At 39.8% G+C, this 15,983-nt stretch overlaps 1 protein-coding gene across 1 annotated transcript in view; it reads right to left on the bottom strand.

Annotated features, from left to right (window-relative positions):
• Nucleotides 1-13,766: 13,766 nt before the first annotated feature.
• Nucleotides 13,767-15,983, bottom strand: part of fam168a (family with sequence similarity 168 member A) — a 29,969-nt gene continuing 27,752 nt past the window's right edge. The window contains exons 7-8 of the mRNA XM_050032529.1: nucleotides 15,172-15,298; nucleotides 13,767-14,946 (exon numbers count right to left, since the gene is read on the bottom strand). Of these exons, the coding sequence (XP_049888486.1) occupies nucleotides 15,186-15,298 (113 nt within the window). The 3' untranslated portion in view covers nucleotides 13,767-14,946; nucleotides 15,172-15,185. The remainder of the gene's footprint in view (nucleotides 14,947-15,171; nucleotides 15,299-15,983) is intronic.

The raw sequence follows: 15,983 nt of genomic DNA, 5'->3' as shown, positions 1-15,983 counted from the left end.
GCGCACAAATAATAACTTGTGTACGAGCTTTTAAATATCACCTCTCAAGACTTTGTGGGCTCCTGGAAGTGTCTGTGAGATCTGCAGTTATTTTTAACCTGCTTTGACACCTTGTTTTAAATACCATGTTCATACCTTAGCCACGAGAACTAGGCTATACTTGTTTTTATGATGCTGGCATGTGTATTTTGGAAGTCACTGTTTGGTTACCCTGGCTAAAAACAGGAATAGTTTTGTCAGTGGCCATTTGATTAATGTTGAGTTTAACTGCCATGGGGGTTTGCTGCCAATTGACATTAAACATTTGCAACTTTAGGTAAATGTCACAGATTACAAGCTCTGCAGAGCTGGTGTTCGTGTGTCACTGTGTCTCATGCCATTGGGATTTTATGAGTCTTTTATTGCACTCTTATTTGATTTGTGAACATTGCTGTTTCCTGTGTCCAGTTTCCATAAGAGAGTGTATCTGATAAGATGAAGCCACAACACAGACACAAATGTTAATCTTTTTAAGATTTTAACCTAAATTGTGATGCATTTTGAAACAAAAATCAGATCAGAGGACCTCAAATGTTTGATGAATGTGTGCCATTTTAGCCCCCTGAGACCTAAGACTTTTATTTGGTATGCTTTTTTAAATTTCTCCTAGCTATTTGGGATCAGTAGGACCTGATAAGTATAAAAACTAAACATTGTCAGCAATCATAAAGTCCCAATGTCCTCTAACAAGACAATAATAAAGTCCCAATTTCCTTCAGTGATTTCAGTGTTTGTTGCTGTTGCTAAAATTGGTAAAGTTTGTATGGCATATCAAACTACAAACATTCTCAATCATAAATAAACAAGTTTCAACCATTAAATTTGATCAGTTTTTGTACCTTGTCTACTTTCATGTCGGCTGCAGACTGACTTGGCAGAGATGGCTGCCATCTTTTTCGACATGAATTAGTGTATTGTGGTCTTACTGACACTCGATGGCACAAAAAAGCGTCCACGAGCAAGGACAACAGGTCTAAGTTAAGCAGAATGAAGTATAAGGTCAAGTAAACCCAAACTGTAATGTCCGTATGAGGACACAGGGTCTCAGGAGGTTAGGGCCACACAGGAAAAGTGCACGCATTATGACATTTGTTATGACATACCCCCGTTCTAACACTTTACAAAAAAATAACAATCAACAGTGACAGCCGACATTACACTCATAATATATTCTAGTTTTCCACTTTTTAATGCATTTGAAAGTAATGAAATAAGTAGACATTACAGTGTTTGACACTGATTGTACCGACCCACAGCAGCTGAGCAACAGCTCCTGCTGGGGTAATGTTGAATGTCTTGTCACTAGCGTTGGCCTCCTGTAAACATCCCCAAGCACAAATTGCACCACCTTAATCAGGTTAATGAGTAGTATCTCAAAGATTAAATGAAATGAAAACTACCTCAACGACATGGCCAAACGCAAGTATGACACTGAATGTATTGAACTGTGTGGACCTTGAACAAATGACTGAGAAGAAATCTGGACCCCGTAGCTGGACCAGTTTGGAACCACTGTTTTAGATCATTTAAATACCCATGTAACTATGTTACTGTAAGACCTGCAGGGCAGCCAGCAAAAAATACACTAATATTGTGTTTTGGATCCCAATTTGACTACAAAACTGAGGTCTGGAGGAAACTGTTTTCCTTGTGTCTGTGTTTTCAAACTAGATTAAATATTGCTGCATACAATTATCCTTGCTTTTGTTTTCAGTGTTGTGGTCACTGAGTCACGACCACATGCATTCCTTCATATCTACTTTCTCAGTTTGTCATGTGAAAATGAATTTCTGCAGGCATCACTCACACTCACAAAGATTCTGCAGCTCATAGTCGAATCATTTCTTATTAACAGACTTGTCCAAAGATGTTACCAACGAGAGGAGAACAGTCTGTTCTCATGTTGTTCTTGAGCCGCTCCCTTTTATATTTTAATTACTAACTTATTGAACGTGAATGATTGATTTGAACAGACTTCACCTCCTGTAGTTGTCAAATCCAAAGTCTGGAGAATCTAAGCATGAGCTATGACACTGCTGTGTGGAGCTTTCTAAATAGAGGGATTAAGTTATAGCAAACAACATGTTCATGTGGTTTTAATCTAGTATCTCGTACAAGTTTAGAGCGTGTGCTCGTATGGGAGATAAAAATAACAATCGTGTTTACAAGTTTGAACTGAAGTGAACTTGTTCACAGGAATTAGCCACTGCTGGGAAAGAGAGGAAAACAAAATGACTGATTATCTATTAGTTGTTGTACAGAATCAGTAAATACTTGGCCAGAAAATTGGCAGCCATTAACCTCGACCACACACTGACATGACAGCACAAATCTTGTTGTTCTGTAGAATTTCTGCAGATAAAAATACCCTGAACTTTGATACAACTGATGTGGTGCTCACCAGTGTTAGTGAACTGAATAAACATAGGTTCAAATATGGCTAAAGCATCATTTCAAGGTCAACTGCAGCAAACATACAGCATGTAAGAACAGTACGAGGCGACAAAGGGGACAAATCTATTAATCTATCTGCCTTGTCCTCGTCCTTCTGCCACTGATGGAGAGAATGAATTTATTAAAGAGGGACAAGTCACTTAGACGATTGCATTTCTAAACAGTTCCCCCAGCAGAGCTCTTTTTTTCTGAATGAGCTCATTTGTCATGTTGAAACAGGAGACGTGCACAGACAGGGAAGTGGAGTTCATTTCCCTTCAGAAACAAGTTGCTTAAAGCTTAATCAGCAAATTTTGTAATGGTTGTGGAGTATCGTAAGAGCCTCTCTGATCCACATACGTTTTAGGCCGACATCCTTCTTTTGCATCTGTTCTGCAATGGCACGAAAAGCTCAAACTTTACAAACACGTCCTCATGAAGGGGCTGATCCTGGACCTGATCCTTTTATTGTGGTGCATTTCAAAAATGCAAGCTACTTAACATATTTACAAACTCTATCTGAATTCTGTTTAAAGGATAGGATGCGTCACACTGTCATGTTTGGATGACACCATAAACAAATACTTCACTGTAAATTTCATTTTTGCACTGCTCCCCAATGGATTGGTCTCGAGCTGCAGTTTCACCGTCCAACAACCCAAAGCCAAACCAAACCATCTTTGTGTGTGGCATCCCACTGAAGACCTTTCCTGGAAAATATTCTTAAAGTGACCTTAAAGTTCGTGTACACCATTTGAGCTCGGTCTTATTTCAAGTCGTCCTTTCAAACTTTCTAGAGTGTGACTGGCTGTTTTTGCACAGTCCTGTAAATGCCCTCAGAGATGAAGTATTTCAACAACCTGCATCTGGTTATTCCAGGTCGCCTATAGCTGTCACTTCAACTTAAAATCCCTGAAACAACTGTGTCACGTCAAGACTAATTGTTTGTGATGATGTGTCTTATGACCCGAACTGTTTGCGAGAGTCACTTCTAACAGGATGTTTTGATTTGCCTGTTGTCTGCTTAAAGTTGTGTGTACTCTGTTGGTGTTACTTTATTATTCCTGCACCGACAGCTCAAACATGTTTATACTGTACAGCACCAACTTAAACAAATTCTTATCAAAGGTGAACCAAAGTATGTGACGTGAAACCTGGAGGGAAAAGACAAAAAGGACTTGAAGTATCAGAACCTTTCAGGTGTGAATTTGCAGGATGTAGTATTCTTTATTTATTTTCCTTAACCACTGGACAAGAGGTGGGTGCACCCTGGACAGGTCACCAGACTATCACCAAGCATCAAGCGTAAACCAGAAAAAGCTGTGATTTAATTCTAAACACTAGATGATGCACAGATGCAGATGAGGTAGTTAAATCTCATATTGTGGGGCAATGTGTTGCCGTACGATCTGTTCTGCAGGATCCCAGCGGATGAATTAAGACCTTAGTTACTCATTAATGAACCTCTGTGGGCACTGTGGTCATTATCATTAACACTCGTTGCCACAGTTGCATTCTGACATTTTACTAGAATGAAATGCGCCTCTTTGTTTATTTCAAACATCTTTATACACCACTTATTTTAGCTTCTTTTACACGAGTATGCTGTTATCTGAAAATCATTTGATTTCTTACGAAAAAAATAATTACCACATAGTTCCTCTTATGACAAAACAGTTATGTGCAGAAGCAATAAACCACATCCTTACACTCACATCTCACAAGGTTCGAAGACAAAACAACTGTCTTATACTAAACACGTTTTCCAAACAAATACAACATGCTAACGTTATTAGCACAAGCCAGTAGCATTTGACATTGTTAGCCTAGTGGCTGATGATGTTTTACTCTTCTCATATGAAACCAGGGACAACAGCAAAATTTAACAAAGGTAACGGTCCATTGCAGCTCACAAGGTTCACAGACAAAACAACTGTCTTACACTAAACACGTTTCCAAACAAATACAACATGCTAACATTATTAGCACAAGCCTGTAGCATCTTATATTGTATACATTAGCCTAGTGGCCGACAATGTTTTCCTCTTCTCATATGAAACCAGGGACAACAGCAAAATTTAACAAAGGTAACAGCACACAATTTGGCTCCGTTACAGCTCACAAGGTTCACTGACAAAACAACTGTCTTGTACTAAACACGTTTTCCAAACAAACACAACATGCTAACATTATTAGCACAAGCCTGTAGCATCTTACTTTGTATACATTAGCCTAGTAACAAGCTGAGATTTCCTCCGCTCATATGAAGCCAGGATAAATCACACACGAGACTTAAAATGTTATTTTGTGGAGGCTTTATGGTCTTCACAATTTATTGTTTCTTATCTGTGAAATTAAAGTAAACAAAAGCTTTGATTCCACTGAGGGAAATGGTTTCAGCTTTACGCTCAGGGGCTGCTGCTACAGCCTCACTTGGTCTGGTATGACCGGTAGCTAAGGTTAGCAAACTATGCTACAATATATGACACATTATTTACACATTCAGTCTCTCTTTTCCATTCAATTGCATTAAAAAGTAGAAATGTAAAGTGAGTGCTATAAAGGCATATCAGTGTTGATTGTTAAACTTTTTGTAAAGTGTTAGTATAACATTTAAAAAAAAGTCATTAAAAATGTCAAAGTATATTTCATAAAAAGGTCAGCGTGTGCATTTATCCTGTGCGCTCCTCTATCATATGCTGGCTCCCTAAAATGGCGCCCCCATTTTGTGAAATAGATGATTACGGCCCTGCTGTTTGAGCGCTTCATCTCTCTTGTGGCAACAGCAGCTAATGTTCACAATAAGTTATACAGTCTTGCTTTAAGTGTATTTCTTATATGAAAAGTGCCTTGTAAATACAGTTTCGATTAATGGATTGATCATATTATGAGAGCTCTGATAATATAGCCTGTGTGTGTGACTGGAAGAAGGAGAATAAGAAATAAGCAAGATAAGATTAGTTAACTGGGAAATGCCAATGCATAAGCACTTAGCATGTGAGGTCAGTTATCTGACTGCAAATACCTCTTGAGACACCAACAAAAGTTTAATATATTTAAAGTCTTATTAGTGTTTCTTTGATTACTATCAAAACAGGCTGAATCTTCTAACCTCCGTCGTACCAGCAATCATTTATTGTCAAGAATAAAGATATGAGGCCCTGTGTGTGCTTGGTGGGGCACTGTGCATAAAAGAGGTGTGTTAATGTTTGTTCATTAGTGCGTTTATGAGTGGTGGTATTGCACAACCCGGTCGGATGTCTGGTGATGGATGTAGGGAGAAGTGAAAGAGTGAGTGTCCTTTGCTGTCAGTCTTTTTCAACCACAAAGGAAATAATGCTTTCTCGTTCTTCTATTTGAACACAGACAGCACTTTTAAAAAAGTAGCACAAAGCTCGTCCGTGTCCTTACATCAACCTGTTCCTGAAATGAGACAAAGAGAAGCAGAAACGGCAGAGTTTATGTGCCATTATAGGGAATATACACTCTAATATTTACAGTTGATTATTAACAGTTCACTCATCTGGGCCCAGAGCTTCCAGCCACTATAAGCTGTCACCTCACTGTGTATCTGAGACTTTCTCCATTGAGGACACTCAAGCAATGGAACAGTGAAACAGTCGCTGCCCCCCTAAATAACTGCAGCCTAACATGACTGTTTTCACTGAGTTCTGGATTCAAAATCACACCAAAAATAAAAGTGAATAATTGAAATCACAGGCTGACCCAACCTGCAAGAATTTTATCACAGTAACTCATAATGTGACTCAGTAGTGTATGTGCTCTCTGTGTGCCCAACAATGTCTGGACATGCTCCTGATTAGTCAGCGGATGGTGTCCTGGGGGATCTCCTCCCAGACCTGGATCAGTGCATCAGTGAGCTCCTGGACAGGGTGTGGCGGTACTTTGCAGCGTCAGATGCACCGATACACAATGTCCCGTAGGTGCTCGGTTGGATTTATGTCAGGGGAACAAGAGGGCCAGTCAATGGCATCAATGCCTTTATCATCCAGGAACTGCCTGCACACTCTGGCTACATGAGGACGAGCATTGTCCTGCAACAGGAGGAACCCAGGGCCCACTGCACCAGCATAAGGTCTGACAGTCACTCTGAGGATTTCATCATGGTACCTAACAGCAGTCAGGGTACTGTTGGCTATGACATGGGAGTTCTGTGCAACCATCCAAGGATATGCCTACCCAGACCATCACTGACCCACCGCCAAACACGTCATGCTGGATGATGTTACAGGCAGCATAACGCTCACCACAGCATCTTCAGACTTGTTCACGCCTGTCACATGTGCTCAGTGTGAACCTACTCTCATCTGTGAAGAGAACAGGGCGCCAAAGATGAACCTGCCAATTGAGCTGCACAGTGCTGAGCTGTGAGCACAGGTCCCACTAGAGGATGTCGGGCCCTCATGCCACCCTCATGGAGTCTGTTTCTGACAGTTTGGTCAGAAACATGCACACCAGTAGCCTGCCGGAGGTAATTTTGTAGGGCTCTGGCAGTGCTCCTCCTGGCCCTCCTCGCACAAAAGAGCAGATACCAGTCCAGCTGCTGGGTTGATGCCCTTTTTACGGCCCTGTCCAGCGCTCCTTTGATGGCAACTGGTCTTCTGGTATCTCCTCCATGCTCTTGAGACTGTGCTGGGAGACACAGCAAATCTTCTTATGACTGAACATATAGTTGTGCCATCCTGGAGGAGCTGGACTACCTGGACTGGGCTGCAGGTACCGCTTCATGCTACCAGTAGTGAAAAGGACACTAGCAGAACACAAAACTTGAGAAGAATCAGTCAGGTAGGATAAGGAGAGAGCAACTGTCTGTGGACACCACATGTAAAACCATTCTCTTTTGGGGGGTTGTGATTTTCAGTGGCTCCATCTGGTCTCCCCTTTGAAAAAATTCTGGGGGCACCACTGCACTGAAGTCATGTCTTTGATACTTTTCTTCTTGGACACATTTTTTTTGCAACCTGCGGAGAGGTTATGATCAACAGTTAGACTTACACATGGTGGGCAAGTTGAGACTTAGACTTATCTCTGTATTTTTACAGAAATGAAACTCAGGGTAAGTTCAGCTGTGCTCATCCATTCACAATTCTCTTCCTCCCACTCCCACTGCTTCCTCTAATCAGTTGACTGGGGGTGTTCACTCTTCTAGTTATCCAAACTTTGCCACAGTCTCTATCAGCCAATCAGGATGCCACTGCAAAATTTGAAACCTGCTCTCTCCTCTGGTGCTGTCAGCTGTCATTTTAGGCAAAATTGTCACACCCTCCAGGCTCACCTCCAGCCATCGTATCCAGAGTCCAGGACGAGCTCAACAAAGATTCATTCCTCTACTCATCCAGATCATTGGCACATCTCCATCTTCTTCTCATCTCATCTTCACCACCTCTACCACCACCAGTGTCTAGACCCCTGAGGGTGTGTGCACATGTTCATAAATATTCTTTTCACTATAAAAATGAGTCTGTCCTGACTGAACTATGTTTCGGATGACAAAATCAGTAGATAAATAAAATGGACTCATGAGGTCAGTAAATGTAAAATCCTGGGTACAGCGTCTGGTTTATTGTTTTTCCCCACCATCATCTTCTGCACTTTCATTTGTTTTGATAGTAGTTAAAGTTTAGTACATTTTTGCATCTCTCCCTTTATTTGCAGTGGCCTATAAGGGGGTCATGACCCCACTGTCTGCTTAGATATACCCTGTGGAGTTTTCTGGTAAACAAACAAAGTTGTGTTTCCATTCAATGTATCTCGTAAAACATGAATCATAAATCTGTGAAACCAATATTTTAAATTATGCATTGTTACATACACTTGCTGTCTTCTTCCTCACTGCCTTCACAAGTACATTGTTCTAAAAACAACTCCACGGGCAACCTGATCAGAGCTAAGCTAATTTTCCAAATTGAAGTTAGTACAACTGAAGAAAATCCCTGGTAACATTGAACAATAACCTTATAAGCTGCTTAGTAGGTTGGCTACACTACCAAGTAAGCTTGCCCTAGAATATTACTGAGTTAGCTTGCTAACTAGGAAGGTTATGCTAACGAGTAACCTTGCCAATAGGCCATAAAAAGTAATAGTTTTTGATAGGCTGTAAAAAGGAGGAAAATGTGTTAATTGCAGGTATTTGCAACTGAAAAATTATATTATCCACACTCTGTTAGTGAACAATATTCTAGCCTATTGGCAAGCTTACATGTTAGCATAGCTCTCCTAGTTAGCAAGCTAACTTGCTTACTAGCCTATTGGCAAGCTTACATGTTAGCATAGCCCTCCTAGATAGTAAGCTAACTCGCTAATATTCTAGCCTATTGGCAAGCTTACTCATTAGCATAGCCTTCTTAGTTAGCAAGCTCACTTGCTAATATTCTAGCCCATTGCCAAGCTTCCTTTAAGCATAGCCTCCTTAGCAAGAAAATTCAAATTTACAAATAATAATTAAGCTGTACATCTTTATGGGAATATCTGTGAATCCAATTGAAGTGTAGAATTTTATTTTGATACAATAAATCTTTCTTGATTTGTGACTTGAGATGTGTTGCAGAGATATCTGTGTTAATGGGTGAAGCTCTGATTTATCCGCTACTCCACTGTTCGTAATGCAAAATGGCCAGGTTCATTTGGAAAATGTGACACATATTTCACATTAGCAGATAAGGTAAATCTCTTTGTTTTCTCTCAGTATAATGCGATTTGTTCATTTTTTAAAACCAGATTTACCCCACACAGGAAAAAAAATGCAATTCTGTATAAAAACATCACACAACACAATCTTCCTTTTATAGGAAAATTTTAATAGTTATTCAATGTTCTACATTTTACAGTAAATATACAATTACAAACTTGGCTTAGTTATAGTACTAGATCACTAACTGATCTAAAAAAAAACCCTCAACAACAAAAAAAATAAAAACATAAAAAAAAAATAAAAATAAAAACCAAAAACAAAAAATAAAAACAGATTTACACTTCATATCACAAGCCTGACGCTGGTCCTTCACTCTGGACCAAATAGCTAACATACAGTTCACTTCTCTCAACGCTGAACAGACGTTGGGCTTCAGTTTCAAACACAACCTTACGGTAACAGATATACCATAGCATGTGCAAACTGGGTACCAAACTAAAACTTCCAAAGATGGGTTGTTCCTAATACTCGATCCAGGGTGGGATACGAGTATGCTTTTTTTTTGGAAGACAAGGAATTTCCACTTTTTGCATCACATTTAGTGTCAAATTAAACTAAGATATCTGACAAATTGAAATTAAAAAGCTGCAGCAGAACATCAAAGACATTTAAGAGCCTACTATTCACTGTGATAGTAGTGTTTTAATTTATACTCATGGGAAAAAAAACCTAAGACTTAGCAACTGCAAGGCAAAAAAAGAAGAGGGGAGAGGGAAGATGGAAGGAGAGGAGAGGCGTTGTGAATGGTTCTGGTCGCGTTTTCACTGTCAAAGTGAAGAGGCGCAAGGTTATAATATACTCGAGAAAAACCACCTTGCGACGTTGGGTGGACAGAACGGTGGAGGAAAATTTGTCCTACTGTCCATTTTCAATTAAGTGCAAATTTAAATAAATGAGAGGTGAGGAATGGAGTGAAATGAGAAAGCAGTTTCACCACTCTGTAAAACAAACCTGCTGTGTGGGAGTGCCTCCACATTGAAACATGAGCACTGGTCCACAGCGTGAGAAAAGAGAAACTCTCTCCTATTAAACTTAAAATGATCCACTCCTCCTGTGAGAACAATGAAACCTTATTTGGCATCTAAAATGGCATTTCTGTAAACGTCTGGAAAAAAAAGAACATTAAATTTGGATAAAGAAAATCTCAGTGCTTAAAACTGTGACATCCAATTGTGATTTCTTTTTTATCATTTTACACTGTGGTGATGCCACTGCTAGACTTTGTCACTGGTGACATCTAGTGTTTAAAAAGGTTCAGTGGCGCTTTCACAAATACCAAAACAAAAATTACAATAGATTATCGCAATAAGTGACACCAATTTCATGACTATCATAGTTCAATATGATTGCTACTGATACGAGGGTGGTGAAGGTTGCAAAGGTCAGACTGAAAGCACATTAAGACCAAAAAGCATGTGAGAGCAGAGGGTTCAAAGTGGACATAAGAAGGAGCAGAACATGTGATCGTGTGATGTCATTTTGCATCCCCGAATGTGATAAAAACTGAATGTTTGAATGGGCTTTGAGGGATGCAAAATGGCCTCTGAAGTGAAAATAATATAGGATACAGTCAGGGAAGATAAAAGTGAGACAGGCAATAATGCATCAACAACAGTTTGTGAGAACAGGACAGCAATAGGAAAACACAGATCCACAAAAAGCTAGACAGAACAAGGACTCAGAATTCACCAGTTACTTAGGAGAAGAAACTAATAGTTACTTAACAACTGTTGGTCAAATATGGCACAGAACAGAGCGGCGTGGAGGCTGAGGGTTTTCATTCGTTACTCAATGTATCTTTGCACCGGCAGAACAGAAACAGACAGGAAAGATGGCCTCCCAAATCATGACGGTAACCTCTTCCTGTCAGTGCTATCCATTTTGGTTCTGTCTTAAATCCTTCCTCCAGGTCTGTGAATTTAGGCAACACTTAAAATGTGGGATTTGGTGACGAGAATTTCTTTACCGACAGACCCTTGTCTTAACTTCTCCCCTCCTCAGCGACAGATATGTAGAGAACAGAGATGCAGAAGAGGTAAAAAAAAATAAAATAAAATATTAAAAGCACAAACAGTAGCTGCCACACTGATGCAACCATGCTTAGCTAGAAATACATTACTGTACCACTTGCTGTATAAATATACTGCATTTTTTTTTAACTTAGAGATCCAATGCTATAGTGAAATACACCTGAATATTATGCATACCCATTATGCTCAATTGACCAGAGGGAAAGAAGAAAACAAAAAAATTGAGAAATACTGACAGAAGTAGTGGTTGGTTAAATAAATCCTAATGACAAGTAACGTTACTGCTGTCGCAAGAAAACCCATATCCTGTTTTCTTTTCACTGGCTTGGATTAAAATGTACAAGATCCTTACATGGTGGCGACACTTTGTGACCCGAGAACATCCGCACGATGCGTTTTAAAATACAAGGGTCGTTTCAAAAATAAGGCTCAAAGACCGACGGTTTTCATCCGACAGCGGTGTTATGTAATATTTTCTTGAGAATTAACCTACTAGTGTACAAACATCTGGACTAAGAAGACCTCAAACACTCAACCTTATTGTTTTTATTTTTAATTACAATATAAATTGCTTCTTCCTCCCTCCAGCACTACAAAGCCTAGGTACCTGTTACTAAGCATTAAATTATAGTCATCAAGTTGTTTTTTTTGTCTTATGTTGTGCAATATTTCCTCACAAAGTTATTCAATACCCAAATTTTTGATATGTTCTACTTCTCTTCTTAGCAGTAATAATTATTGAACGGCATACAGAGCCCGTAATCCATATTTAGAGATTACAACAATAAGCATCTTTTTTTAAAAATCAATTCAAAACGCTGATAAAATAATTACTGTATGTTAACAGTTGGAGGCTTCCCTCTTATTTTATTGCAATATCAAACCACTTCATCTACATACCTGCGCAGTAAATGCTTTTTTTTTTTCCTTTTCTTTTTTACAAATCTGTAGCCTACTCTACAGATTATGAAATTGTGATTTGAGTCTTTCTTGTGTGTGTAAATCCTGAAAAAATGCCGCAGGCTTCACCTAAATATTAAACCCCACCACCACTACTCGGTATGTTTGTAGTGTTTGATTACGATGGGTCATCATACTGCCTTTGCACATAAATGCCTTTACACGTAGAAGCTTAAAAAGGCAACAGAAAATGGCTGTACATGGTCCATGTCTCATTGGCTCAGATATTATCCTCATCTGATGACTATACTCTTACAATCAAGGTTAATGCTGGATTTTTTAAAATGGAATTGTGTTAAAATGAAGTCTGTAAAAGCAGATATGTGTAAAGTTACCAAAAAAACTGAAGAAATGGATGAATCTTTTTCAGAAACAACTATTAAAAGTGTAACAAGCCAACTGGACTGACCCGGTTTAAAACTAAGTGACTGAACGCCTTTTTCCACCAACATGGAGCTGGTTCTGTTCCAGTTCCTGCCAAATAATTCTGAACCTTGCGAGCTATTTCAACCAAAAATCAACCAATTTTGAACCCCCAAAGTTGGTTCACAGCTGAAACCAAAGAAAGAAATTGCAGGTTTTCCCCAACTTGAAGTACTAACCGTGACGAAATCAGTCAGCATGTCATATTCTACAAGTTGGAAAGAGAAGCACAGATGAGTCCTCTACACCTTCTTATTATTAACAGTTGGTCCATGCTTGTTTTTCTGAATAATAAAATCTGTAATTAAAAACTCCCAGTAATCTATGCAATCTGCCATCTTGCTACTTATCTTTACTTCCGTTTTGCTTTGTGCAACGCCCTTTGTTGATGACGCAGATAGCACCAAGGTCCAAGAATCCCGAACAGAACCACTCCAAGAACCAGCGCTAGCTTGGTGGAAAAGGCTTATGAGTGGCACTGCATCATCGCTGCTTCGCACTCTTGCTAAAATTGTCTTAATATTCTCACACTGCTGTAGCCATGAACACTAAAACCAGCACTTTTTCTTGACTACAATTCTCCTGCGATTCACAAGATAATACCCACAAAGTTAAAACTTTGACCCAAATTCAGAGAACAACCTATCAGCGCTATGACATGGACCAGGTGAAAACACATTACAGCCATCTGATTGGACACAATTTCTTCCTAAATGTAGTGCACAACCTCCCATGTCATTGGTTTGGTCTTTTTTCAGCACTCACAGAAGTGGAATGGTTCGGCGGATCGAATCCTATCCATCCATCTATCTATCAGCGCAGATTTATTTGACTGGTCCATCATTAATACTCAAGAGTCTGGGTTTCTATTTGTTTGGTTACAAAGTCCTCATCTGGAAGAAGAAGAAGGGAGGAGGAGAGGATATATTCATAGCGAGGAATAAATTTCGACACATGTAATGTGAAAGTAGAGTATCGGTGCAGGTGAGATGTCACGAATTCAAAGGTCTTGCACCTTGAAATGAAACGACCCGACTGTGAATATGTGATCTCCTCCTCCTTTCTTGTTGTCTGCTCTCTCCGTCTTATCCTGCTCTCCTCTTTTTGCGCCAACACAATCCCTTTAAACTCCTTTTCTGCTATCTGCCATGCACACCCCGAGAAATCCATGTAGTGTGTGTGTGTGTGTGTGTGTGTGTGTGTGTGTGTGTGTGTGTGTGTGTGTGTTTGTGTGTTTGAACTGGGAGTATTTTACAGTAAGTGCCACTAAGTGATCATGTTTTCCAACACATACAGGAGCCCCTATATATGTGTGTGTGTGTGTGTTAGAGATAGAGAGAGTGTGCACGACTGCCCATGCTGATAATTATAAATATCCTTACATTTTTTAAAATGCATTGACCTACGCTAAGTTTAAGATTCCGATAGTGTCACAACATACTAGCCTGCATAGTATGTAGCATAAAGTAGGCAACGTTTTCATAGTGTGTGTTATGCGAATGCGGACACAGTGGGACACGCAGCACGATAGGTAATGGTCAGTAAGTGCTCTGCTCATCGCAACAAAGCACCCACACGGAGACATAACAACAGGAATGATGAACTGACTACTGCCGGACAGATAGCTACGTGGCTGGAAGACGACTAAGATTCAACTGAAAATGAAACAAAGCGGATAAAAAAAGGGATAAAGAGGAAGGAAGAACAAAGGTAAGAAAGAAAAAGTCTACAGAGAAAAGGGAATTCAGTTGAGTGTGGTTTAAAGAAAGAATATCAAAAAAAAAATAAAAAAAAATTAAATAACCTGCAAAAATTAAAACGCTAATTATGTTAAAACCCTGTGCTGATATCTAGTTGTAAGAAATTTGGCAGCATAAGTCAATAAGTCTTTGTAGTGACTGACGGAGATGATGATAATGATGATGATGATGAGGAATAAGTGCCCGATATTTTCCAGCCAACTGAGCAGCAGCAGGAAGGACCACACATACACCAGCACAACATAGAAACAGGAGCAACTGACACCCGTGATTGGTCAAGAGTCCTTCTGGAGTTCCAATGACAGACACTTCAAGAGAAAAATGAGGAAATCAAATAATAAAAATCAAAGAGCCATACAAAATAAGGTAATGACTGGTTGGCAAATGAACAGAGAGAAAAAAAAAAAAAAAAAAAAAAAAGCAGCTTTTGTAAAAACGTTAGAGAATGTCGCATACTAACAATAACAATAATAGTAAAGTGGCTGTTGCACTTTAGTTTTGTTCTTGCAGACAGGTGCCGGGTTCCCATGGTTACCAGTGGGAGCCCGTGTAAGATTTGAGCAGTTGCATACGATGGTGAACTCCAGATCTGGTGGGAAAGAAGAGCAGAGGTACACATTGGTGACGGATTTAAGGCTCCGAGGAAAAGAGGGGGGAAGAAATGTGAGGCAGGAGAGTTTGTTCAAGTCAGAGAGACACAAAAAAAGGGAGTGAAAAGGAAGAGAGGAGGAGGGGAGAGGGTGGAGGAAACAGATGGGGTGGTGAGAAACATCTAAAAGAGGAGAAAGCTAACAGCAGGTGGGCAGACACTCACATCATGGGTGGGCTCTACCAGTGAGGCGGTACGTAGCTGTACCCAGGTGTCCCTTGGGGCCTGTAGGTTGGCACAGTAACTGGGTGTCCTCCAATCTGGGGGTGCTGGGGCGTTGTCAGCAGGGTCCCTACAGGAAATTAACAACACCCTTAATGAGCTTTACCCGTTTTTGAATCCATCTGCTGAACAGCTTTAAAGGCTCGGTTTTTTGCTATAGCTGCCATCATTGTACATGACTTTCATGTTATATCAACACGTCAATGTGTCGACAGCTTTTTTGTTATATTTTACAGCTCTCAAAAAACAAACACGTATCTACCTCCCTTGACACAGACGTTTATCAGGCTTTCTCCTTGTCCGTCATTTTGACAGACAGGTCGTACAATTGCACCATCACCTATTATTACCCCTTATTTTAATTTTAGCTGCTGCTGGCTGATGAACATTATCAGTAGCCTATTACCGGCTGCTTGTCCTTCATCTTTCTCTGCATCAATCCCTCTTTTTTTTATCTATTTTTTTTTTAACACAGATACATTTATCAACAGTGAATGTTTGATACTTCGGTCATGGATGTGTTGGTGGTGATGACAATGACCATGAACATGATTTCTTTAATTACCTATTTAAATGGGTATCATCTTATTTCATGTAAAGCTGCTCGCTTTATTATTGATTCGCACAACCCATCCTTAGCCCGCTCTTGCTCTCTTTACTATGAGACTGCTGCGTCAGTGTGAGTCAGGCCTTAGACTGTTTAATGCGTCTGTTTTGGATGTTTGCTTCTGTTGCTGTGTGAGCTAGTGCTAGGC

This window comes from Epinephelus moara, chromosome 2 (genome assembly GCF_006386435.1).
Source record: "Epinephelus moara isolate mb chromosome 2, YSFRI_EMoa_1.0, whole genome shotgun sequence".
NCBI lineage: Eukaryota > Metazoa > Chordata > Actinopteri > Perciformes > Serranidae > Epinephelus > Epinephelus moara.
Note: the sequence above shows the minus strand (reverse complement) of the source record. Positions and strands in the feature narration are given on the sequence as shown.